The sequence below is a fragment of the Microtus oregoni genome, unplaced genomic scaffold (genome assembly GCF_018167655.1).
Source record: "Microtus oregoni isolate MIOR12 unplaced genomic scaffold, Mior012 000026F_ref0000081, whole genome shotgun sequence".
In the NCBI taxonomy this organism is placed as follows: Eukaryota; Metazoa; Chordata; class Mammalia; order Rodentia; family Cricetidae; genus Microtus; species Microtus oregoni.
The window spans coordinates 27890910-27916476 of NW_024543085.1; the positions used below are offsets into that span (position 1 = coordinate 27890910).

Genomic DNA, 25567 nt, shown 5'->3' on the forward strand with positions numbered 1-25567 from the left:
ATTATTACAGGCTAGAAGACGCCAGCTCTGTAATTACGGCTGCTGTATGATTGTCATTATTTTCACACCCTGGGCTCGGTGGCTCACAAAACTTGCTGCAAAGTTCAGCAGCAGCCTCCAGCCAGCTACGGCTGGGCTTCTGCCCAGAAAGGTGGCAGCAGGTCTGATAACCTCTGAGAAAAAGCAAATCAGAGTTATTGCATGGGAAGGGGTGTGGCGCCCTGGAGCTACCGGCAGTGGGAAATTCTATTGTCTAGGAAAATAAACAAATGGGCCACTTTCACTTTTTATTATTTCTAACAACAGACACGGCAGTCCTGCTTTCCTTTTCCAGCCCAGACTGTCCCCTGGGCTGGCTGTGCTGAGTCTGCAGAAGCAGACACCAGGCTTGAGCAAAGCTATTAAAGCGGCTGCCACTCTGAACCCATGGAGCAGAAACTTTGGCTGCCTGGGTGGTACGTCCCCCACTCCCCGCCCCTGCCCAGGGGAAGGGTCAGCTCATTCCCCCTATGCAACACCTCTACCCCTAGCTTTCAAATAGTTATGCCTCGCCAGCCCCACACCACCGCTCTAGAAATTAAATATAACATCTCGGGTGGCTCAAGCTGGACCGTTCTTATACAAACCCACCCAAGGGGAAGATGAGAAATGCCAGTCTGCATGTGGCTGAGAATGCCCCCAAGTTTCCCATTAGGTGTTGCCTGTCACCCAAGCATGGCTGTGTCTCTACAGTTCCCCAGAAGGGTGGTTTCCATGCATTTGCTTACACAGGCTCCTGGGGGTGTGCTTACATCCTCTCATGGAGTGGTGTGATATTGAATATCAGTGGCAGGGGACAGGCTTCTGCACTGTTCTAAATCATCTCAGATTTACAGAGTAGTCGAGTCTAAAAAAAAGTATATTTTTACCAATAACTGTCTGTTCTGTTATGTGCAAAGAACTCTCCACATTCCTGTCACTGGCGACACAGTCTAAACAACTCCAGAAATGACACAAAATTACCCTTCATCCAGAGGCTATTCTGTCTGGACAGCTAGTCTGAGCTTCCATGGGTAACAGTCTTTTAGGGTGAAGAAAGAAGCTTCTTCATTGTACTAATATGGGGCTCACCAGAGAAAGGAGTGAAAGCACCCCAAAGTGCTTGTGGACTTACTCTCCATAGTGTTTATTCCCCCTGTGGGAGCGGATGGAGCCAGACAATAGACCCGTCATGGCATGAATTGTATATGGTGATTGTATTGGACAGTGACTTAGCTCTATCACAAAATACACAAGGCAATTGACTTATAAAGACAGAAAGTGTTCACAATTAGAAGGTTCCAGTTTAATTTCACTTGGCCTCACTGTTTTGGGAGAATGTAAGTTGACACAACATGACAGCAGGGGCACGCAATGGGGAAAGAATTTACAGCAGAAGTCGGGAAGCAAACGAGGAAAACAAAGAGCGAGAGGCAGGCAGAGAGAAATGATGGTATGGGATCAGGCCACTCCATTCAAGGGCAAGACCTGATGACCACGGGGCATTGTGCTATTCCACACCTCCGAAAGTTTTCATCTTCTGGCAGGGCCAAGCATTTCACAGATGATCCAAACTATAACATGACTCTGGGATTTAGAACTCACCTTTCCAGCAAATGAATAATAGTGAAAACAGAACCCTTCTGGAGAGCCAGTGAGAAGGGATTTCATAATGCATGACACAAAACGGGCAGGGACCCAGGAAATATAATTCTTGAGGATGTACAGACAATGGGTAGATTATCCTTCAGCTATGGTAGTGAAGACAGGACATGGAAACGAGGTGTGAGATTAGGCACACAGTACCACGTGTGCTTTCTTCTAAGCATCATGGCACTCAATCAGTAGTTCCTGTTGTATTTCCCAGATATTCAATAATTATCTATACACCCACCACTCGCTCCTGATCCTGTCTCATATGCCCTCCATATTGCTACATTCCAGATATACAACTTTTGCTTGAATACTAACTCCACATGAAAGCGTATTTATTGATTGTGGTGTTATGTAGTAAGACGGTAGAATAGACACAGCCTTCTAAACTTGCATAGAATACGTACTCATGACCATTCAGAGTTAATGCCAAGAACACATCAAAGGAGGGATCAAGGTTCAGTCATCATTATTTTACTTAGTCTGAATCTCACAATGTTTGGAAAATGCCAGGGAAACCTACATAAGACAAACTAAAGAGCAACTAATAACCAGCCAACAGAAAGCAGGACCTCTGGTTTCCGGAGTTAGAAGACCTAACCCATCAAAGATAGCTCACAATAGACCACTTCCACCTCCCTTAAGGATCCATGGCTGAGAATATTTCTGAATGGCCAAGTATAGCCAATGCTGCCAGAGGGCCAAGGTTGCCCATTGTGCCAAGACAAGGGTCACAGGTCAAGTTCCCAGACCCTACGATTCCATCCATCCATAAGCCACTTCTGTGTCTCCATTGTAGCCATGGCGTTCTCCTTGAGCAAGCTGGCTCTTAGCCCCATTAGCCGCTCTCAAGCAGGTCTGCACATTGCTCCATCTGTTCCCTGAATGGATTCCAGATGGAGGCACCAGCCCATAAGGGCTGGAACAAGGGGAACAGGCACAGCCCTCCCCCCCGCCCAGTCCACCTTCTCCAGCCACCTAGACTTAATAGAGCCCTTGCCTAAGGGCACAGGCCAAGCGGAACAGAATAAACCATTTGGAACCACCAGCAAGGCTGGGCTAACAAGTCTCATGTGCACGCCAGCTTTCGGCAAGGGTGAATCCACCCACTCATGCAGCTCAATTCCCACGACAACCTACAAATGAAGGCAGAGAAAGGACACGCGACTTCAACAACGAGTGTCTCCTCAAATCTGTCTTCCAGGCCCACGACAGTGAGACGCTGCAGGGACAGACAGTCTGCACAGCAGTCAAAACGACCGCACCTCATTCCTACCTTCTTTAGCTTGCCACTTTTGGTGCCCACGAAGGCCAGAGAGTGATTCTTGTAGACATACGCGATGACGGAAGTCATGCGGTCCCTGTCCTCCGTGAAGACCGGGATGCCACGTACCATTTCAGACACTCCCAGAGGGGCATTCATATCCAGGCCACAGAAGTTGTCATCAATGGTTAGGAGCTGAAAATTAAACGGGAGAAAATTAGAAAAGAGCATGGGGGGACACGAGAAAGGGGGGGAAGGTAGAAAACGCTGGAACTAGAAGACTCCTTAGCAATAGCAATAGACTATTTGTTCCAAATCTCCATTTATTTATTTATTTACTTTTTGCATGAGACATTCAGCAGTAGAGGAATGGTTTGTCCTGATTCCCCTGGTAGACAGCTGCAAGCCGATAGCAGCGCAGACCCTGGAAGGTGCTTCTCACCCATACCACTGCGTCTCCTGTACCCCTACTAAGTGTTAGCCTAGTGCACTTGACTGTCCACCTCCACCATCGCATGGAAAGTTCGGGGCTAGCACCCTGCATGGGCTACCAACCCCTGGACTCTGGTGTAAGAGAGAAGCAACCTCCATGACTGTGTCTAAACACCGACTTTGGAGACGATGTGCTCGTGAGGGCTTGAGAGAAGAGAAGGAAGCCTGGACACTTAAAGTGTGGCCAACAGGAGCACAGAGACACACCCAAGTGATCGGCAAAGGGCAAGGGTTCAAAGGAGCAAAGCTTGTATCTGCCCAGGCTGCTGCTTTCAGGGTTCCCGTCTCCTAGAGCACAGTGAAGAGGAGCAGCTGTAGCCTTGTCAGGACTATAGCAACCTTCCCCTGAACAGGATCTGTGAGTCAAGGTCCCCACATCAAAGGACCCCCTGGATAATCGCCTGAGAAACAGCCTGATGTCATGCGAGTTATAGATGGCTCAGCGGTTAAGAGCATTGCGTGCTCTTCTAAAGGACCCGAGTTCAATTCCCAGCAACCACATGGTGGCTCACAACCATCTGTAATGAGGTCCAGTGTCCTCTTCTAGCAGGCATATATGCAAACAGAATACTGTATCCATAATAAATAAATAAATATTTAAAAAAAAAGAAAAAAAAAAGAAAAGCCATTAAGAAGGAAGGTACCTGGTCTTGGGCTTCCCCAAACATCTCATTGTCAAACCAGTCTACACTGCCGAGCACTTTCTAAACGGGAGGCTCTTCAACAGCCTGCGATACAAATGACCCAACTTTTCTCTAGACTCCAAGAAAATATAACCTCCAGGGATCAGGAGGAAGGGGTCCCTGCGCCAGTTTCTCAGTCTTTCCACTCAGTCTATATACCCTTTACATGCCAGACTTACAGTTACTTCCAATATAGGGGACCCCATGCAACAGTGGGGATCCCCTCTGGGTTCTGTTATGCCCAGGAGGGTAAAGACCTCTCCAGTGGCTGATGAGAGCTCTCACACTTCTCTCAAGCAGCTCTGGTTGGTCCGGGCTTCTTGACGGTGCTGGGAACTTATTATGGAACGTCACCGTATGACCTCAAAAGAGTTACTCTGTTGTCCTGTGCTCTCTAGTTCCCATACTATAAAGCTGGAGGACACAGTCCCTGCCTTTTGATGAGCTACCATAAAGCCGATCAGGCTCAGGCCTGTAAACATCTTTGGACCTTCCTGAGAATGGAGTGAAATAAAATACAAGGTGTTGCTTTTATAAAGGCTTAAATCCAGCCCGAGCAAGAGGCATCTGGGGAGCAGCAGGCAGGCTCTTGCCAACACAACCCCGTGAAAGTGGCCAGCTCAGCTCTCCAGAACGTAGGGCTCTTCCACTCCCTGCCTGAAGGGGAGCAGGAATAGGCATCATGGATGGAGGACAGCATACTGAGCCCTGCAAGTTCTGGAACCTCTCCCCTTCTTCCACATCTAGAACGCATGACTGCCCCGTGCCTTTGGATACCTCCAGCCTCTGCTACAGGTATCTGGTCCAAGAGATCAACACAAACAAAACTCTCCCCTTCCCCTCTAAAAACAAAAACAAGAAAAAAAACCACAGCAGTGAAGTTTATGATGAAGCTTCAAGATCTAGTCTCAGCTGCATTTTTCTGACTATCATGAGGAGAAAGGAGACGGGTGGTAGGTAAAAGACGGCTAAACAAGAGGGAGGGAAAGATCCAGGTTAGGAGGACATGATGCCTATTTCTTGTTAGACGCAACTATGGCAATCCTGCCAGGTTCCCAGGGCACCCTGGGGTGCCCAGAAGCCTCACAGTCCCTGAACGTTGCTGATTCCAGTTCACAAAGGAAACGCTGCCCGAATTTTCCGTTGTACCTCACAGATCCCTGCTACCAGCAGAGTTTGCTTTCTGCCCATTTTGATCCTTCTTCCAGGTAGCCGAATCTGAACAATGATCTACTGTACACAAGGGGAAACTGAGGCAGGGAGCGAGGGAGCCCATGTGTCACAGTCCGCTACTGCCATCATCTACACATCCCCTACTTAGCCCGAGGCAGCAGGAAATGTAGGCTTCTCCACTTTTACCTAGAAAAGCATTTGAACGGCCACGGGTACCAAACAGTGTTTCCCCTTAGCTGAGTGGAACACAAACAAGTCGACTGTCACCTTGAAAAACAAACTACACATTCAAGCCACGGTACCACGAAGCCAGCCATGCTGCCAGAGGCAGAAAGTGGACTAGCTGTGAGCCTCTTTGGCTGCAGCTGGCCAAAGCAAAGGGCCCCAAGTGAGGATGCTAGGGTAGCCCAGCCTGGCTGTCTGAGCTGGGGGCTCTGCTCTGGAGGCAGGGTTCTGTCTCCACACCTGTCCCATGACACTCATCACCCACACGTCCTGCCCTAGTATTGCCCTTCAGCTCCAAGGAGACTGAGGATACAGCTGAGGGCTCATGGATAACATGATGGGAAAATGACGCCCTCCACCCCTGGCTTCCCCAAGGCTCAGTTTTGCCCTCTGAATGAGACCCCAGGTGGTGAGGGTGTGATCCAGGAATAACCAAGCAGGGTTGCTGAGGTTCCCCAGCCATCCTGAGAAGTGACCTTTCTTAGTTTCCTCAAAGCTGAAGCACCTTGGGTTGGGATTTTTTTCTTCCCACAGTGAAATACTGAGAAAAGATCGAAGGGCAAGGCTGCATAGCTGCCGAACTGCTTCTCTGAGGTGTAACTTGCTACTGCTGTCCTCTGAGGCTCACCTCCCTGGGGTGTCAATAGCAAGGTGGGGCCAGCATACTCAGATGGGGCAATGAAAAAGGCTACCTGTGACCTGGAAGCACTTCAGCGAGGGAAGTTTTGTGGATTTGTTAGTGGAAATCCAGCCTGCAACAGAGGACTATGTTCCTCACAGACCAATAGCTGTGAGGAGCAGAGGTCCTTGCAGGCTCCTGAGCTGCAGCCTCAGGGCAATTACAGTCTGGGGAAAGGATCTGGAAGACTCTCTCTGCCCAAAGACTTGCAGATGCCTATAGAATGCAGATGCCTGTGCTCCAGGCTAATTGATGAAGGACTTGGGCAGGTGAGGATGCCATGCATTCCTGAGCTCCTGGGTGATGAGGATACGGGGTATTTGCTCTGACCCTGCCTGGGTCTTCCCCAGGGCCCCATTAACAGTATTATTAGAGCCCCAGTCACAGGAACCAGGACAAGATTCAGCTGTAATCAGAAGTCTAGCTGAGCCTATAGGCCCAGGCCTGGCCTCTCCCGCCAGTCCCGCCACACATGCCCGTGAGGATGGTACAGCTACCAGCATGATCCATCTTCCTCACGCACCCCCATTGTGTGTGTGTGTGTGTGTTCATATGTGCATGTACACATAGGTCTAAATGGCATGTGGAAGCCACAGGTCAATATCAGGTATCGTCCTCAATTGCTTTCCACCTTATATTTAGAAACAGGGTCTCAGGGTCCCTGCCTGAACCTGAGTTCACCGATTCAGTTCGGCTGGCTTCATCCCAGGGACTCTAACAGTGAGGCAAGGGAACATGCTTTTAAGCATCTTTGAACTTTTAGCTTAGGTTCATAATAGGTTAAGGCATACAAATGGTATACAGACGGGTAGATGGATAGAAGGATGGACAAACAGATAGGGGATAGGGGAATGGATAACCAAATAAAAGCTTTGCTTTCCCAGTAGTTAACAGTATAGAATCTAGGCAAATATGTGTGTGTGTGTGTGTGTGTGTGTGTGTGTGTGTGTGTGTATATATATATATATATACACACACATATATATATATGCGTGTGTGTATATACAAATATATGGCAGAAGGAACAAGAGCAAGGAAAACTGAGACCTAGGAGATAAGAAAGGACTGAATGCTCATAAGAAGACAAGTTATAATAAAGAATATAAAGTTGTTTTTCTAGTTTGAATCTTGTCATGGATCTTTCATTTTTTTGGTGTTGGATAAGTGCATAAAATCTACTTGATATTGAAAGTGAGAAATTTAATGTAAGTTTTATAGCTTCCATTCTGAATACCAATTCTAAACAGATATAAGTTTGTTAAGTTGTATAAAATTTGGGTCTCATTGATTTTGGTGTGTTACACTTTGTATTTATTTGCAAGGATTTTAATATAAATTCTATTTAATTTTTTTCAATGTGTAGGTTATAACTTAAGACGGGTGACTCACTGTGTCCCAGGGACCCTGAGAAGGAGGAGAGGGACTATGCCTGATGCATCTTTGTACTCCTATCTTAGTGCTTAGTGCATACTAGGCTATGAAACATGAGGTGGACGGACAGTAGGATGGTAAACAGGTAGACAGATGAGCAAGTAAGAGCTTTGGTGTCACAGTGGCTAATGATTTAGAGCTAAGTTTGCCCACCTGAACTTTGTAACCGCAGGCAAATCATTTAACTAAGGATGGGAATACCAGAACACATTTCCTAGCACCATGGTGATGATTGGATCATCTGGTCCATTCAGACCACTACCCACCACACAGTATACTCTATTAGACTACTATAATGTGCCAGCTAGGAACAAACCTGCCAACTTTGGTGAGTCTCAGTAGTGCTGAGGAAATACATGGTTTTTACCTCAGGAGTGTTGTGGAGACGGAGGGACTAGAGTTGTCTGTACGGATGGGGTAGAAACTGGACTCAGGACGCTAAATGAAGAAGCAAAGGAATGGTCTTTCTTGATCCAGAAGATGGAACAACATCCTTAAAACAGCAAAACCTGTATCCCAACCAAAACCACTCATCAGACAATCTGAGTGCGGCCAAGACAATAAATATTCACCACCTTCTTAGTGTTTCTGTGTTTTCAGAGATGCCAGAGTGACCTTTATCCCCACGGAGGAGGGGATGGGCATCCACACCCTGGCTTTTATCCCCTAACAGAGCTCATTAGATAGGAGCACCCCATTCAAGTTGGACCTAAAAGCCAAAGGCCCCACAACAGCTACCCAGTGGCCTGCGAAGGCCCGGCAGCCATGGTGAGGTGGCACGGGGAGCCAAAGCTGACACTCCAAATTACAATCTAATAGCTTACCGCGCTTCCCTCGCACACAGCAGCAAAGGTTACCGTGCAATTATGTGTCGCTACACACAAATGACAGAGCAGTTACGGTTACTTTACCAATTACAGGGAAATTGCTCCCACTCTGCAGAGACTGGCACTCTGAAAACTCTATCATCTCCACCCAGGGGGTCGAAGAGGCTGCCAGCCTCCCTCCAGCAGTGTCCCCTAGCTCTGGGACAGAACCACAAGGCAGCCCCTTGAGGAGCCCAGACCAGGGAAGGGCTGGAAGCAGAGCTGGGAAACTGTGGGAGTTCTCCTTCAGTTCCTTAGAATCACCTTCCAACCCCAGGGGCAGGGATCATCTCTTAAGGATTCAAACATCATGCTGACAGCCAGGCCGGTCCACCGTGAAGAAGGTAAGGCAGGAGGTGGGTTGGCACCTGATCCTGATGATGCCCTGTGCCAGCTGGCAGGCCCGTGGTCCACTCCTCACAGCCCCTTCCCTGCCACAGAGAGATGCTCTCCCTGGCCCCCAGTTGCCTCACCTTTACCAGAACTCTAGTGAACCCTTATTACGGAAAGGTCAGAACTAGGCCAGACCTCAGTAGTCCAAAGGCAGTGCTAACGAGCCAGGGGTCATCAGGTCCAGACCCCTGTGGGCCAATTAGCTGAGCTCTGGGATATAGTCTTTTCCATAGCCACAGGCTACCCCTCTCACCCCAGGCATCCAGTGCTTACAAATAGCCCACACTGGCCCAGAAATGCAGGTCAGGTGAGCCAGTGTGATGGATGGATGCAGCCGACCACTCTGGCCGTGGGCATACCTGCCAAGCTGCTCTGGATCCCAGGAAGAAAAATGAAAGGCCAGACCAGGTTCTTCTACACCTGCTCTGAGGATAGCAAACAGAAGAGTCCAAATACCTGGCAACAAACCAGTCCTTCTTCCCTTCCTGGGTCAGGGGGTATTGCCCAGCCTCACGAGTGAAGTTCTGAGTACCTCTACAGCATGTTTTGACCCTGAGTCACCACCCTGCCCATTAAATAAGGGAGGAAAACAGCCCAAATGCCTAGTGTGCGGCTGTCTGAGGCTCTGCTGGTGTTCCTTGGTCTAGAGGAGCTCCTCACTTTGCCCAACGGGGAAACTGGGGCTTCTGGGAAAACAATGCTGCCAACAGATCCTCATCTGCCAATTTGCTTCTGGGCATTTATAGAAGACCAAGTATTAAAGGAAGTCCCAGGAACATGAAGATGCAAAAGTCTCAGTTGCTGTCCCCCAAACTGTTCTTCTCCAGCGGAGACACAGACCTAAGCTATATTTAGACAAGTTGTCGGGATCCTGTTTCAGGCGTCCCTGGAGAGAATGCGGGCAACGCCACCAGCTACTGTGGAAACAGGTAGTAACTCTGTCCAGAGGTGATTTGGTCTCTGCGTCATGTTCCTTGGCTTAGAACACAGCATGCCACCATTGTTTTATACTATTCCAGTGAAGAAAGTAAGGTCACCAGGCCAGATCAACCCATTTTACAGGAAATAAAATCAAGACATAGATAAGGCTGCCCTAGTAGCCTCTGAAGTTACAGGAAAAACAGAAGTCTAAATTCCCAGTCTAGAAGGAGAAAACAAATAAACAAACGACAACAGAACCTCAGGTGTCCAGCACGTTACTCGGCAACAGCCTTAGAGTAGGCATCTTCCAGACTCAGGGAAAAGAGAGGCCACAGCTTAAGGAGGGGACTTCTGCCCTCTGCCACCTCCAGAGCCTGGACACAACCAAACCTCCCCTCATGAGTAGGTCCCAGGTCAATCATCAAACTCCAAATATTTCTCTCCTGTGTCCATATGTTCCAAAGGAAGTGGGAGTGAAAGCTTTGCAAAGAAATACAAGACCTGAGGGAAAGGTGAGACTTGTGTGAGCAAAGGCATCTCAGGACAGAAGACCTTTGGAGTTCCTCATCCTCACAAGCCGTAGATCTCCTTGCGTTAATTAAAACTAAACACACACACACACACACACACACACCAGGAGCTGCCCATAGCCAGCCTCAATGAATAGAGCATGGGGGATTTCTTTTTAAGGCCGGTATTGATCAGATAAGCTGTAATAGCCCATGTCTAAATACAGACTCGATTGTGAAGCCCGGCAGTACAGGCTGATAATCATCACCCACTTATTAGGAACCATATCTCAAATATGGCTGCTGACCCTTCAGGTGCTCATAAATGCACCAGGGCCTGCAGCACAGAGAGCACGGGCCCCTAGAGAGGAGGCTGTGTATGCTCCACTCTGTCTCCACAGGGGTAAACAGAGAAGACTCTCAGGAGCCTAGAAAGAACTCCAGGAGACTATCGTAGGCTTTGGTTTCGCCTTGTTAAGAAGTGATCATTTTTATAACACACACACACACACACACACACGCACACGCGCACGCGCGCCTCCAGTCCTTTGATGACTTTCCTGATCTGTATATCTTCCCCTTTCTCCCTCATAATTCCTAGCCCTCTCTGTAAGCTCTCTTGAGACTCCCACTGCCTTGAACTCTCAGACGGAAGCCAGAGAGGCACTGTTACAGGTGAAACTTGCCCCTGAAGCCAGGCTGTGAACATAGAGAGCAGAAACGGGAGTGGGGGAGCGCCGCCATCCACTTAGTTACTAATGCACTATCTCAGAGTGATTCTTTATTGTGTCCTTTTCAAAGGGACTGTAGGGAAAATGAGTGTGTACAGAGGAGGGGAGGGGGAGCCAGCAAGCCACAGCCACAATAACCTAGTTAGACAAATATGTTATTGAAGGGGCTCAGTAGAAAGTGTCTCGGGGCTGGAAAAACAACCCAGCAAATTGTAGCCAAGGTTCCCAAGAACCAAGAGCCCTGCTTTCAGGCATCTCATAAAGGAGGGGAGGGGGCAAAATATCAGGACAGAAGAAGGCCAATTGTGTCCAAGGAACTCTGTGGGGAGTTGGGGCAGCTTCCAAAGCTCCCATACCTATGGAGCAATGGGAGTCATAAACAAGGGCAGTGTTTCTTTGTATACTCATTTTGAAATCTCTGTGTATTTGGGGATCAACTATGGCCCAATGTCAACAGATATCTAAAGAGTCCTTTGCTAGTCATGATAACAAACTAGCCTTCTAACAGGGAACGAAGGCCAGTCATTTCTGCTGTATTTCCAGGAGAGGACCATTAATCCCAGCCTGCTTTCTGCAGGCCAGGCCACAACCAACAGCAAGTGTTTGCCATACACCCTCCAAGGGGTTGCTGAGCAGAGCTATTGGAGAGCTCAGTCAGGATCCTGGGGGCTGGACCCATGGCCTTCTCCTCATTAGCCCAGCTGCTGAGGGCCCCAGGTTCCTCCCTCTGACAAGCAGCCAGGACGTGGCACAATGGAGGTCTGCACAGGCCATAGCTATGGGCCAGCTTGGAAAGAGAATCAGGACGCTGCAGGTGGTGACTAGGCTGGAAGCAAACCCAGTGGCCCCAGCTGGACCCCTGGGGACTCCCAGAGAAGTTTCTCAGCCTTGGGAGCAATACCACTCTGGAAGCTTTCCTCCCCTTCCAGACCTTAGCTCTACACGCCCCTAGCAGCTGCCTGTCAAGGGTAGATAAATCCCACACGGCCCGCCCATCCATCCCCAGCTCTTGCTCTCCCTCCCAGAGTTTAAGGCAGGCAGCCACAGCCACCACTCGAACTATAATTGAAGTGAGGAATGCCACGATTATTAAGTTTGTGTGTTTCCTGGCGGGTACAGGGAAGCAGTGGCCCTGCTCGCCAGGCTGAATTATGGGGTAGGTCATTCCCTTGTTAGTGGGAATAAATTTTATTAGCCCCACTCATGTTGCTGCGTATCTTCCTCTCTTGCTCCTCGGGCCTGTGTGTCTGGGTAATGTCGCCTGCATGCAGGATAAATCAGCAGAACAGATCCCATTATATTTTGGAACACTGACAGAGAGACACAGTAATGGCGTGGAGCGCGATACTGGCTTGCTTTGCTCTCACGCAGACCCAAGTGTGTGTATGGGGAGAGCATATTAGGGCAGACTCACTAGGAAGAGGGATCTAACCGGACAGACAGAATGAGGAGAGTGACCTTGGTTGCTCCTTTCTTCTCTGTCTCCGTTAATGAAATAAGAGCAGTTGCCAATGTGTGCATATGTGATCTTTCCCTTTGGCCTCGCAAAAATAAAAGGACACCGGAAATATTAAGAGCAGCAAGACTGGCTCAAAAGGTGTCTCCTTCTAGTGCATTCTCTGAGCATTCATTCCGTGCACACGGAGAAAGGAAGGCAGGCCATTCATCATGGGACTGAGAAGCTGTATGTAACCTCAGTTAGGCAGAGCCCACATCTCTCCAAGGAAGAGACTGATGGCGAAGACTCAGCAACACATCATGTGGACAGTATAACCAGAGGTGGGAGTGAGTGAGTGAGTGAGTGAGTGAGTGAGTGAGTGAGTGAGTGAGTGCAGGGTGGGGCTGAGCTCATCTGGATTCATCGAGCGGTTCTGTGCCTTTCCCTGCTTCCTAATAATGTCTGTGTGCTTCTTTTCTGCTCCTTATTAAATAGATATCGTCTCACCGGCTCCTTCTTTAGCATAAAATTAGAGCAGAAGAGAAACTGTTTGCTGGCCCTATGATAGCTCATGAGCTGGCTGAGACCCAAAGGTCCAGACTCCCTGGCGGGCATCCCTGCCAAGACACTGCCCTGTGTAGATGAAAAGAATTAGAGGGAACTCCACATCTGGAGTGATCAGTGACAAGATGTCCAGCCTTCCATTCAGGCTGTGCTGTGCCATACCAAATGAGGCTGGTGTGCTCATATATACATGTACGTGTGTAGACTCATGAGAAAGGACTTTCGCTATATTCACTGCTGAAAATAGTGTGTGAGCAGGAGGGGGAACAAGCCACAAAGAGAGGCCAAGAGGTGATGAGGTACAGGGAGCCGGGTTTAGAACAAGACATGGAGAAATCAGAGAGCAACAGAGAGACATCAACCAGAGGGGAGACATGTAGGCGGAGGCCGCCTGCTCATTTCCTGGCCGCACAGACTCCCAAAATAATCACACAGAAGGTGTGTGCACATGTGAGCATGTGTAGTAGCGTGGGTGACATTGGGCTGAAGTGACATCTCAGCATGGGGAGGTTCCATGTCCGGAGTCCACAGCTTGGGAACATACATGCTGAGTCTCTTGAATCTGCCAGTGTTAAAACTCAGTGTGTGTGATTCTTGGGTTCTGCAGCCACCCCACCCCACCCACCCCGAAGGACTTGCTGGCCAGGGAATGGCATTCTGGGAGAACACATTCAGCCTGGGGCCAACCTCAGACTTCCTCCCACTAGATCTAGCTCATCCCTCTAGGTCTCAGCCATCATCACATGATCCCAAAAGACATTTGACCCAGAGCAGACTTCTACCGCAAACCCTGCTGACCAAGATGGGTAAGACAGGTGAGTGGTTCTATGGATGTCTTCATGGGAGCTACATTGAAGGAAGACAGAGGAGAGTTCTCTCTTGGGGTCATCTTAAAACAGGCATCCAAATCTTAAATAAGGGAGACTGTGGTACTCAAAGGGCTTGTAAGAAGTGAGGGATCAGGTTGGGTTGGGGGATACTTGCAATATGTGCACCTATTTGAACTGTGGAACTCCATAAACTTGGGTAGGGAAGAGGAGGAATTCCTGGACCAAAAGAGAGTAAGCGCCAAGCAAAGAGAGAAACCTTTGCCTCTCACCATAACAGGAAACAAGCCCATGTAGTCAGAGTCCAGCTTCCTGCTGACAGGGAAACGAAAACAGCCCAAGCACACCAGCTGAGACTGGCCTGGGACAGCTGCCTGGCCATTCCGGATGCTCGTTTTATGGAGTTCAGGATCTCAGGCGCCAGGCAAACCTGAGTGACTATCTAGGCCAGGACCCAAGGTCAGCTTGAGTTCAAGAGAATGACCCTGTCTTCTCCCTAGGACTACCTGCTGTGTCTGGGAAGCAGATGAATCAGACAGCGTATAGGGATGGGGTTGTCCTTCATATCACTGATGTATGTTGTTGGGCAGGAAGTGAAAATGAAGCTGGTTCTTGTACCCATGGGACTGGCAAGATCAGTGAGTAAACCTTTAAGTCATATGGGAGCTTGGCCTAGCCATGGTTCTTCCAGATGGACCTCTGGAGTCGTGGGAGATTTCTCTAGGCTGCTTTAACTGGAGAGTTCCACTTGTACCCAACACTCAGGGCCCAGAATCACACGTACCCTGTTCTGCCCAGATGGTCCTTGCAGGAACCTGCCTAACCAGACACTGTCTATCTTGCACTGGGACATGCCATGGGACAAACAGTGGGCTGTGCATGTAGACACACAGTATGTGCTCCTGTTCTCTTGTTCAACTGAGGTAAGTACTTGACTTTCCCCCTGGAGAATGTTTCTCACAGGACTACTCCTTCTCTGCCAAATTTACCCACCTTACACTGCGGCACTGCAGTGGGTCAGGACAGTTGAGCACTCCAGGGGTACAGCAGGCTTGAGGTGCTATTTGCTCCTCCCCTGGAGCCAGAAAGGATGACCGCCTCTTCTGTGGTCCTATAGGACTCCAGGGATAATAAAAGGGGAGTGAGGCACCTTGCACACTGGCAGGGCAAGGCTGTACAGATGTGTGGTGGCCATCGCTCCCTACTCCCAGTTCTGAGGGCCTCACAGGTGATAGGCAGTCTCTCTAAATAAGAGTTCCCACCCCATGGACCCAGTTTTTCTATTGAAAGGTCACTCTGAGGTCAAAGCTTACAGGAAAGAGGACGTGATTTGCGTTCACTCTGTGTGAGCCTCCCATTATCAGCTCTAGGCCAGTGCTACCTGGTGTCTGTCTTCACTCCTTAGCTGGTTTCAAACTCAGACTTCAGGAAAGGGAGTGATAGACACTCGCTTGACCACAACCTTTGTTCCATCTACAGTCTATTATGACCGACTTCCCCTCCACATTCCTGGAGACTGACGTCATTCCTTGATTTTTGGCCTAAGACATTCCCAGGACTTAGGATGTTTCTCTCCTCATGGGCTTACTCGGAGGCAGAGCCTAGGGCTTGTGTGAGGAACCCCAGCAAGCTGAAGAGGGAGAGGAATGTAGGTGATCAAATCTAGGACAGCCCCTAGACTCGTGGAGGACACAGATCTTTGGCTCCCAACAGTGTACTCCCGGGAGCAGGCTGCCTACTCCATGTTAGAGCTGTCGTGTCTCTGTGGGATGGGCTGGCCTTCACAGAGTCCTAGCACAAGATAAAAATACTAGGTTATGGGCTCACTATGGAGGCCTAGAGTTACATGTGACTGAGAGTTGCAGGGAACCTTTAAAGTAAGCTACAAGAGGAGCCAGGGCCAGCGATAGAGTTGGAGAGTGTGAAGCTACAGAAGTAGAAAAGAAACCAAACTGGTCTCAGGCTTGTCTTTAGGCCCTTGAGTCCCAGCACAACCTGAGATGCCTGACAGGTCTTTCTAGGCCTCCTATGCCCTCATGAGATTCTTCCAGCGATGTGCAGACTCTACAGCTCTTTTATGGGATGCTTTCTCCATTCGGGACCCAGGGAAAGAATGGCGGCTCAAGAGCAAAGCTGAGGGCTGTTCCCATCCCTACAAACACCTAGAGATGCTTTGCTGGCTCCCACAGAATCCCTATCCAACACAGCTCAGGGATTCATGCCTGCAAGTGCTCCTGTGTTCTCAGTCACCCAGATGAGACCACTCCTGGTTGTTCCCCGGAAATCTCTCTGATAAGAATGTGGCCAGCCTGCTGGCCCATGAGGAGCAGAAGCATCATTGAGTTCTCTGAGAGTTGCAGTCAGAAGGTTCTGGACTCACGATTCAACACCTTTCCCATCAAGCAGTTCCCTGGAAGCCCCATAGCACAGTAACCTGAGCCACACAGACATCCTCTGCCTCCTCCACACACACCTGCCACCATATACAGCCAGAGGGTATTCTCGGACCTAGTAGGGTAGGCAAGTGATTCAGGGTCAGGCTCGGAGTTCAAGGAAGGAATTTGGGTTGCAGGAAATGGAAGGGCCATATAAGCCTAACAATACCTTACAGGATTAGAACGAAGGGTGTAATCAAAACGAATCTGGTCATATCCCTTTGAAAGGTTCTCAAGTTATAACCATGGTAAAAGCCCTAGGACCCCCACTCTTCAAAACAAAGGAAAAGTTAAAGGAACATCTTAAGCTTTAGCCTCCTTCTGCTATTTCCTACTGGAAAGAGAATCCATGGGGCAAATCCGGCTGTGATGGTTAGCTTTATGTCAATTTGACACAAGCTACAGTGATTTGATGAGAAGAACTCTCAATTGAGAAAGTGCCTGTATAAGATTTGTCCATGGGCAAGTGTGTAAAAGCCTTATCCTGGTTGATGATTGATAAGGGAGGGCCCCGCCCACTGTGGGCAGGGCCCCTTCTTGGCCTATGGTCCTGGGTGCTGTAAAAGAAAGTCATCTGAGCAAATCAATAACAGCACTCCTCCATGGCCTTGGCAGCAGCTCCTACCTCCAGTTTCTACCCTGGCTTCACTTGGGGCTGGGCTGTGCTATAATTTTTTTTTATTATTATTTATTGAAAAAAATTTCCACCTCCTCCCTGCCTCCCATTTCCCTCTCCATGCTCCTACTTCTCTCTTCCTCCTCCTACTCCTCTCTCCCTCCCCTCATTCCTCTCCCCCTCCCCCCAGTCCATTCCCCCTCCCTCTCCAGTCTGAAGAGCAGTCCGGATTCCCTGCCCTGTGGGCAGTCCAAGGTCCTCCCCCCTCCATCCAGGTCCAGGAAGGTGAGCATCCAAACAGGCTAGGCTCCCACAAAGCCAGTTCATACAGTAGGATCAAAACCCAGTGCCATTGTCCTTGGCTTCTCATCAGCCCTCATTGTCTGCCATGTTCAGAGAGTCCAATTTTATCCCATGCTTATTCAGTCCAAGTCCAGCTGGCCTTGGTGAGCTCCCAATAGATCAGCCCCACTTACTCAGTGGGTGGGTGCACCCTTCGCGGTCCTGACTTCCTTGCTCATGTTCTCCCTCCTTCTGTTCCTCATTGTGGTATAAATTGTAAGTTTAAACAAACCCTTTTGTCTCCAACTTACTTTTGGTTATGGGGTTTATCATAGTAATAGAAAACCTAACTCAGGCACCATCTGAGATTTGGTTCCCACTTTACAGACCCCAAGGGAGCCCCCGATTGAAAGGCAAAAGAGAATTCCAGAGTTCATCTTGTCCATTCTCTGCCTTTAAACTTAAAGAAACAACAGCACAGGGGATGGGTCAGGGGAAAACAGGATGCCAGCAGAGCTGACCCTGGGGGCCCTGTCGCAGTCTGGCCTGGCTGGGGCTGACATTGTGCTGTATGGGACACGTGTGGTCTGAGCTGAGTCCAGATGAATTGGAACGAGAGAGCCTGAGCGAAGTAACGTGGGGACCAAGCAAATCAAAGGAAGCTGGTACTGAGCATTAAAAGCTGCCCTGGCCCTTTTAGACTGGCTGGGAGACAGCCCTAGCCCTGTGCAGTTTCTGGCCTCCTCCTCTCTATTCTCGGCCCTGAACTTGCCTCTGACTTGAAAGGGCTAATTAAAGCCAAAAAAGAAAAAAAAATCAAAAGCTTGTTATCTGGCTCCATTACTCTCCATCCTGCATTGGTCTGTCTCTCAGTGCTGTGCTCCCTCTGTTCTCTCAGAGGATACCATGCGGTGTTAGGGCCTACTGCTCGACAGGCCCCGTGCTGAGCTTGGCTTTTGTATTACTGCAGGAGCAAGAGCAGGGTAGATACCTGTTCGTGCTGCCAGGTGGACTGTTATTCCCAAAAGCCAAGCCCAAAACAATTTTGGGTGTGTTTCCTATAGGAAACTGTCAGACATTGCTAAACCCTCTGATCTCTGGAGAACTACCTGCTGAGGAAGCAAGCATGGCTTCCATGTCAACCACTGGCATGATCAATTATGCACATGGGTGTGTAAGGGCATCGGTGGAGACATTTATTGCATGTATTCAAGTGTGTCGGGGTACTCAAACGTAACACGAAGATTTAACCAAGGTGCCATGGATTAAAGTTAACCCCCTCCCACTTGCAGATTTAGATTCAATAGCCTGTTAACTGTAGTAAGTGGTTCTGGGATAATGGGGCTGGGAAGGAGGTTAGTGGCTAAAGAACTTGTAATACAAGTGTGAGCCCTGAGTTTAGGTCCACAGAAGCCCATTTAAACACTGAATGGGCATGCACACCCACTTTGGAAGGCTGAAACAGGGGGATCCCCTGAGTGAGCTGGCTCTGTCTCAAAGAATAGGCTGGAAGAATAATTGAGAATGTTTACCACATCAGCCTGGGGGCTACACATACATTGTATCCGCACACTTATGCCCATCCTCCACAAAACACTAAAAAGAAAATAAGGTAGAATATTTAAGAGGTGGTTAATGAGAGGATTCATTTTTGTTTTATTTTGTTTTGTTTTGTTTTGAGACAGGTTTCTCTGTGTAGCACTGGATGTCCTGGCACTCACTCTGTAGACCATGCTGGCCTACAGAGAGAACACAGAGAGTTACGTGTTTCTGCCTCCTGGGTGCTGGGGTTAAAGGTGTGCATCACCACTCCCAGCTTGAATCAATTACTTTACTGTGGGTTAAGGATGCGACCAGTCATCTCTTACTCTCTTTCTCTTGCCTTCCCTTCATCCTCTTGTTCTGCTATGATACAGGGTCCTCAACAAATTCAAATATTTGATTGTAGACTATGGCAACCTCCGGAACTATGTGAAATAAATTTCTGCTCATGATTGGTGGCCCAGACTTGGTGCTCCACTATAGAACTATGAGGGTTCTCTAATAGTCTTCTCTATACTTGTCTTCTACTGCTTCCCCCCACTGGCCTATGTTTAAGTGTGTAATACACACACACACACACAAAGAGCATGGCACACACAGCACAAATATAGTTCACCACTGACTCCCTACATTTAGGAACTGTTCAAAATCCCCCAGATTCTTAACAGTCCTGTAGGCCCTCTTGACGACCCAAATGGATGGCTCCAGGATACTTGCTTTGCATTCTCTTCCTGAAAGACTGTAATCTGCAAGTGGAAATAAACCCTTTCCTCCCCAAGTTGCTTTTAGTTGTGGTCTTGGTCATAGTCATCGAAACCTTGCTATAAGACAGACGCCTCTTCCACGGTGCTATAAACACAGAGATATTTAATCCCCCTCTACTCTCATTTGTCATTCATAAAGATAGGCTTGGAGCTAAAATAAAACCACAATTCTCTGAAATCCCATGTCCACCTCTAATGAAACATGACTTCTCATGTGATCACTTTCCTTTCCTGAATCTTCCATTGTTTTCTCTAAGCTGCTCCACCGGGCCCAAATGCAAAGAACATCAAGTGTACATGTTTCCTTCTACCCATTCCCAGTCCTGGTTCTCAAAGACAGCAAGGGGAAAGAGAACAGAACCAGGCACCAATAGGAAACCTACAGTTTAGCTCTTCTGGACTCTTTCAAACCAAGGATGTTCGGCTGGTGATAGCTCAAATCAATAAGACCCAAGATGGAGACTATAATGCTGGGGTCCTTATTGACCACACCCCACTGTCCAGGCCCATAGCATAAGATCCCCTCCGACTCACCGCGCTGCTGCAAGGGATGTCCTTCACCTTGAGCCAGGCCAGGTCCAGTGTTCCCTCGCCTCGGTAACAGGACTGCAGGCGCTCCTTGATGCGGTCGTTGATCTGTTTCAAGATGAAGATACACAGGGCCGACTCATCCAGAGATTTCATCTTCCGCTTCTGGCCCTTGGAGAAGACAGTGAAGAGGAGGTCAGCATCCGGACGGACTCCCAGGGTCCGGCCCAGCACAGCACCAGCCTTAGACAGGTAGGCAGCCTGCAGCAAGCGATACTCCACCCCATTGCGCTCACAGCCAATGGGCACCTCCACGTAGGAGTTGAAGGCTGTGTCCTCTTTGCAAAGCCTCACAAGCTTGGACGTGTACACTTGCTCCTTTGTCGTGGAGCCCGGGGGAGACACCATCTCTGGCTGAAGGGTCAAAAAGTAGACAAAGTTGCCACTGCTGAAACCATAGACGTAGTAGATATCAAAATCGGGGATGACAGTGAAGGTGTCGGAAGGGATCTTGATCATAGAGGCCACAAATTCGTCATGGAAAACAAAAGCAAACATGCCATCTGCCTCGGAGTTCTTAGTCAGCTTGCGGCTAGAGATGGTAGGAAAATATTCAGGCTTGCCATCCACTGCGGTGGCAATAAAGAGTTTATCATCCAAATTGCTGTAGGAGACAATCACCCCAAAGACCGAGCCACTCTCGTTAACCCCCGAGAGGTAGTGTTCCTTCTTGTGGAAGGGCTCTCCCAACTTGAAGAGGTCCTCCAGCCTGAGGAGCTTGCAGATACCCTGGTACAAGCTCCCACATGCAATCAGCCTGTTTTCCTTGTAGTCTATAAGCAGCATTTTGTTAACATTATTGGTGCTGGCCAGGGGTTCATTGCAGGTCTGAACAATACGAGGTGGGTAACACTTGGGGTTGTCTTCATCTGGCCCTGTCTGATGAGTCACCAAGACCTTGAGGTCACTCGAGAGCTTGTAGATCCTGTTGACAGCCCCCAAGTAAATGTGTCCTGTCCTCTCATCCACCACAAGGTGATTGAAGCCCTCAGTGGGCTCCCCTCGGAATGTGACGAATGACCGCTTCTGAGACAGCTGGGGGGGCTGCCGTGAAAGCAGAGTAGAAGAGCCCATCCCTACCACCAGGAGGTGGGACAACAGGCAAGTCCAGTTCCAAGGCATGGTTTTCATCTCAGAGCGAGGTCCTGTCCACACAGCAGCAACCAGCACAGGCGTCCCTCCGGAGGGCCAGGACTCAGCAGGGCAGTCTCCCCTAGGAAAGAGAAAAGGTTAAAAACGTGAGCGGACTGTGACAGGGCTCCGTGGTGCCGACAGATCTTCTGAATTTAGTACAAACATGGAACCAGCGTGTTTCGGGAAAGCCAGAGGCCAGTGGTTCCAGACCCCGGGGTAGGTGCATGAGATGGTTATCTTGGTGGTGGCAGTCCTCTTGGTGGTGGCAGTCCTCTTGGTGGTGGCAGTCCTAGTATACCTTATCAATAATAATGATGGGTGATAATGGTGATGAGGATGGTAGCGCTGATGCTGATAAGAAACAACACTGCCTACTGAGTGTCTGGTTTTACACCATTCCCTGGCCAGCACCTCTGGATACTGTCTCATTTCATTTTAGTAACCCTTCTGTGGTGAGTATCTTCCAACTGCCCTTCTAGAGCTAAGGTCTACATTTACCTGTGATCACAGAGTTGACACATGTGGACCCTATGTCAGTGGGTTGCCTGGTACTGGTCCCAAGTTAGGGATTCCAAGGAACAGCATCAATAAAAGCTAGAGGAGGAGCCATCTGCATCTGCACTGGGTTCTTCCTCTGCCTCTCTGTCTCCCTGTGCAGTGGACCATCCCCTGCCTACTTCATCAGGCCTAAGAGAGCAACCGTGATCTCATTGTTACTAATTAAGGGCAGCCCTAAGCCAGGCTGTGGTGGCGCACACTTTTAATCCCACACTCAGAAGACAAAAGCAGGAAGTTTTCTGTGAATTCGAGGCCAGCCTGGTCTACAGAGCTAGTTCCAGGACAGTCCGGACTAGAAAAACCCTGCCTTAAAAGAAAGAAGAAGAGGAAGAGGAAGAAAAAAACAGCACTATTCCCTGAAGAAACCAGTCTTTCATAAATATTCTTATTAATTTCTGCTCAAAAGACCAAATCTGCATATCTTGTTTCCTGCCAGAGCTTTAACTTCTGCCAACAGAAGCCTGTGGGCACTTTACACCACACTTTATGCTAAGGAATGTGATCTTAGGGGACTTTTGTGGCTTGTACCACCAAAAACGGGAAAGGTGGCTGAAGGAGTCCATAGTTGGCCTTAGCCGTCTCATTTGATCCCAGGCTCTCACAGCAAGGACTGGACTCCACCTCCTGTTGTCCACAACAGAATTGCTAAGCCACCCATTAAAACTGCTGTCCCTGGCCCGCTTTGCCCTTTGTACCTTCAGATGGTACAGGGAAATTGCAGTAAAAGCCTACATCCTCCATCCCTTCAAGTTGCAGTGGCCACCAGCCTACCCTGGGTACACTTCCCAGCTCTGGGATCTCCTATTATTTTAATGAGGTCTATCTTAGCTGCATCCTATGGTGGGGACCCCTCCGGCTCCTATGATTTTTCCTTTGAAAGGAGAGAAAGGGGGCTTTCAGAAACCAGGGTCCGACAAACAAACAAACAAACAAATAATCATCTCCAGGGCACAAAATTGCCATCCATCCTAGCTGTTGCCTTCATTTCTATTCAATACACTTTCTACATGTGTTTCTGGGGGACAGCACCACATTTCTCCCAGCTTGGCTGACATAAGGGCCAGAATCACCAATATCTTATTTAGGGGCATCTCAGCTTTCCCCTCAGCTCCTGAAAAAAAAACAATGAGGTTATGGGATGAAGTAAATTGTTAAAGTCATAGAAGTCACCCCAGCAGGAAGAAAGGACAGGTCAGCTGGATACCCAGAGAAGAAGAAGAAAATAATAAAGCTTTACATTGTCAGTCAACATCCTAAGAAAAAGCACCTCAAGGAGACATGAGAGAAAGAAGCCTCTAGCCGATGGGAACACTACCCTAACGGCAGTCCTGTAAATAAAGGGCCTCTGTTTATCTACCGACCAGTTCAAGAGTGTACTCGGTGCATATGCAACACAGGCAAGATATTGTAGGACTCTTGGGCCTGCTGTCAACTTGCTGCCCATCCGGGTGACAACCACTAGAACTTACTTAGTGCGTGAGATGTGTGACATATGACAGCACGCTTTAGGCATTCTTACTTGAGGAGAAGAAACAAGGATTTCAGAAACCTTGTTGGCATCAGAGCTGAGCCCAGCATTGAACTTGGAGAAGACACGCAAAGCTGGAAGAACAGTGCCTTCTTGAGAGAGTATCCACAATGGAAGCGGCCAAGCAGGGTGTGGATGAGGAAGCTTCAGCACAGAGAACACAGCTCAGGAAAGAACCGGGAAGAGGGTATGGCAGAAGAGAGAAAGCTATGAGCCCTGGAAGGATATCACTGAGAAGCCAAGACTAAAATGCATAGAGCCGGGGAAAGAGGACAAACTTTAGTAAAAGCTAAGAGAAATCCCCCACCCTCCTTTGCTGGAGGAGTGATTGGAGCTAATTGGTGAGTTCCAGGAGCCAAATAGGTTCTGACCTAAACAGAGTGCATCCATACCACCAAAGCCCTGCCCAGCACCCAGTGGAGGCTCAACAACTATTTCTTGACTGGCGGAAAGAGGGGCCAGACGCAGACAGGAACAGCAATGTTTGTGCAGCCCTGGCTATATCCCAGGTACCATGGAAGGTAAATGCTTTCCTCTGTATTAGCTCATAGGATCAGCATGGCTGTCCCTGAAACAAGATGGCTTTACCTAGTCTGCAGATGAAGTAGTGAGTCCTTCAAAGATATGTGGCCAATGAGGGGCAGAGTTAGGGATAAGATCCAGGTCTATACCACTGCAAAGTCCATATACTTTCTAGAAATGCATCTTCCAGGACCCAGAATATGGAGTCCTTGAAATTTAATTTAGTAAGTCCCAAACACAGTGGTCCCAGGATGTCACCTATCAAACCAAGAGAAATGGAAGTTCCTGTGATAGGCAGGGCACTCCTTCCTGCTCTTAAAACAGTAGGAATCTCAGGACAAGCGATGAGGTGAAGACAGTTCCTCTTGAACTATCTTTCCAATTCCAAGGAGCAGAGAAGATCCTAAAAATTTGCTTTCTCAACTAGGCAATCTGATTTAATGTTGCTCACATCCCTGATTTCAGAGGCAATGGCGGTGATATCGGAAGGGGCCAGGTGGGATGAGAGATAAAGATGAAGGTGGGTGGAGCTAGCCCAGTTGGTAAAGTACTTGCCACGCACACATGAGAACTTGAATTTGATCCCTGAACACCACGTTGGAAAGCCAAGCGTGCCAGCATCTGTTTATAATCCCAGTCCTGGGGAGGGGAAGACGGGCAAATTCCCAAAACTCCTCGGCCGGCCAGCTTGATACAATCAATGAGTTCTAGTCTAGCGAGAGACTCCATCTCAAAAAAATACTACTAAGGAAGGATCCCAAGGCTGAGCTCTCATCTCTACATGTATGTGCAGAGATACACATGCACTAGAACATGTATGTATACCCACGCCCACCCATGTACACAAACACAATCAATCAATCAATCAGTAACAAAATAGAACTAAAAGATGGCACTGAGGGACAGCACAGACCACTGATTCCCCTTTGGTACTCTTTCTACCGCATTTGGCCTCTTCTACCCCCAACATCTGCTCCCCAGGCTTAGAAAGTGGCAGCTATTCGGGCACCATATGCTCTGCTGGCTAACAGGGCTCTCACTGCTGCTCTGCCAACAGCCAAATTCCAGAGGGACTGGTATACTCGCTGGAAGACATAGGCAGGTTGGGGCACAGCCGCCAGTCCTTTGGGAGGGAGCGCTCAGCAGACCCTGTATCAGAGCATGCCACGTGCCTGACATTTGGCTCACCTTACTGTACACACTCACAGGCCCACAGCCAATCCACAGCTCCCTAGTCTGCTCCAGGCGAGACAAAGAGGGCCATGATCATGATTTTCCTGGGCAGGCAGGGGCCACAGTTCACTCGCCATCTTCTATGGGTACCGAAATGAAACACAGTTATGCATCTCAAACACTTACCACTCTCATCTGGGGATGGTGAAATCACTGCTCCTGGAGGAGCAGGGGAGCACACGGAAATGGAAACACATGCTGGGTATAAATGGCCTCTCTTTTTCCCCCCCGAAAAAATGATTGATTAGGAAACAAAGAGAAATGGAAAAGGAAGCAGTTTGGACAAGCACGTGGGCACCAGCTGGCTCAATGAAGACCCCACTGTGGGGCTGGCTAATGCCAGTCTCCCCACCCCAGCTCAAAAGGGCAGAGTCACTAGCCCCCTCTTGCCCAAGGTCATCTAAGGTTATTCTGACCTCATGAAACTGCAAATTTGGAACTTCCAAAGGATGGAAGTGTCTATGTCCGGGCATCAACCCATATAAGTACTGTCTTTAG

General features: G+C 48.9%; 1 protein-coding gene across 1 annotated transcript in view; it reads right to left on the reverse strand.

Moving 5' to 3' along the window:
- Plxna4 (plexin A4) overlaps positions 1 to 25567 on the reverse strand; it is a 454568-nt gene that overhangs the window by 363879 nt on the left and 65122 nt on the right. The window contains exons 2-3 of the mRNA XM_041675360.1: positions 20041 to 21307; positions 2948 to 3130 (exon numbers count right to left, since the gene is read on the reverse strand). Of these exons, the coding sequence (XP_041531294.1) occupies positions 2948 to 3130; positions 20041 to 21225 (1368 nt within the window). The 5' untranslated portion in view covers positions 21226 to 21307. The remainder of the gene's footprint in view (positions 1 to 2947; positions 3131 to 20040; positions 21308 to 25567) is intronic.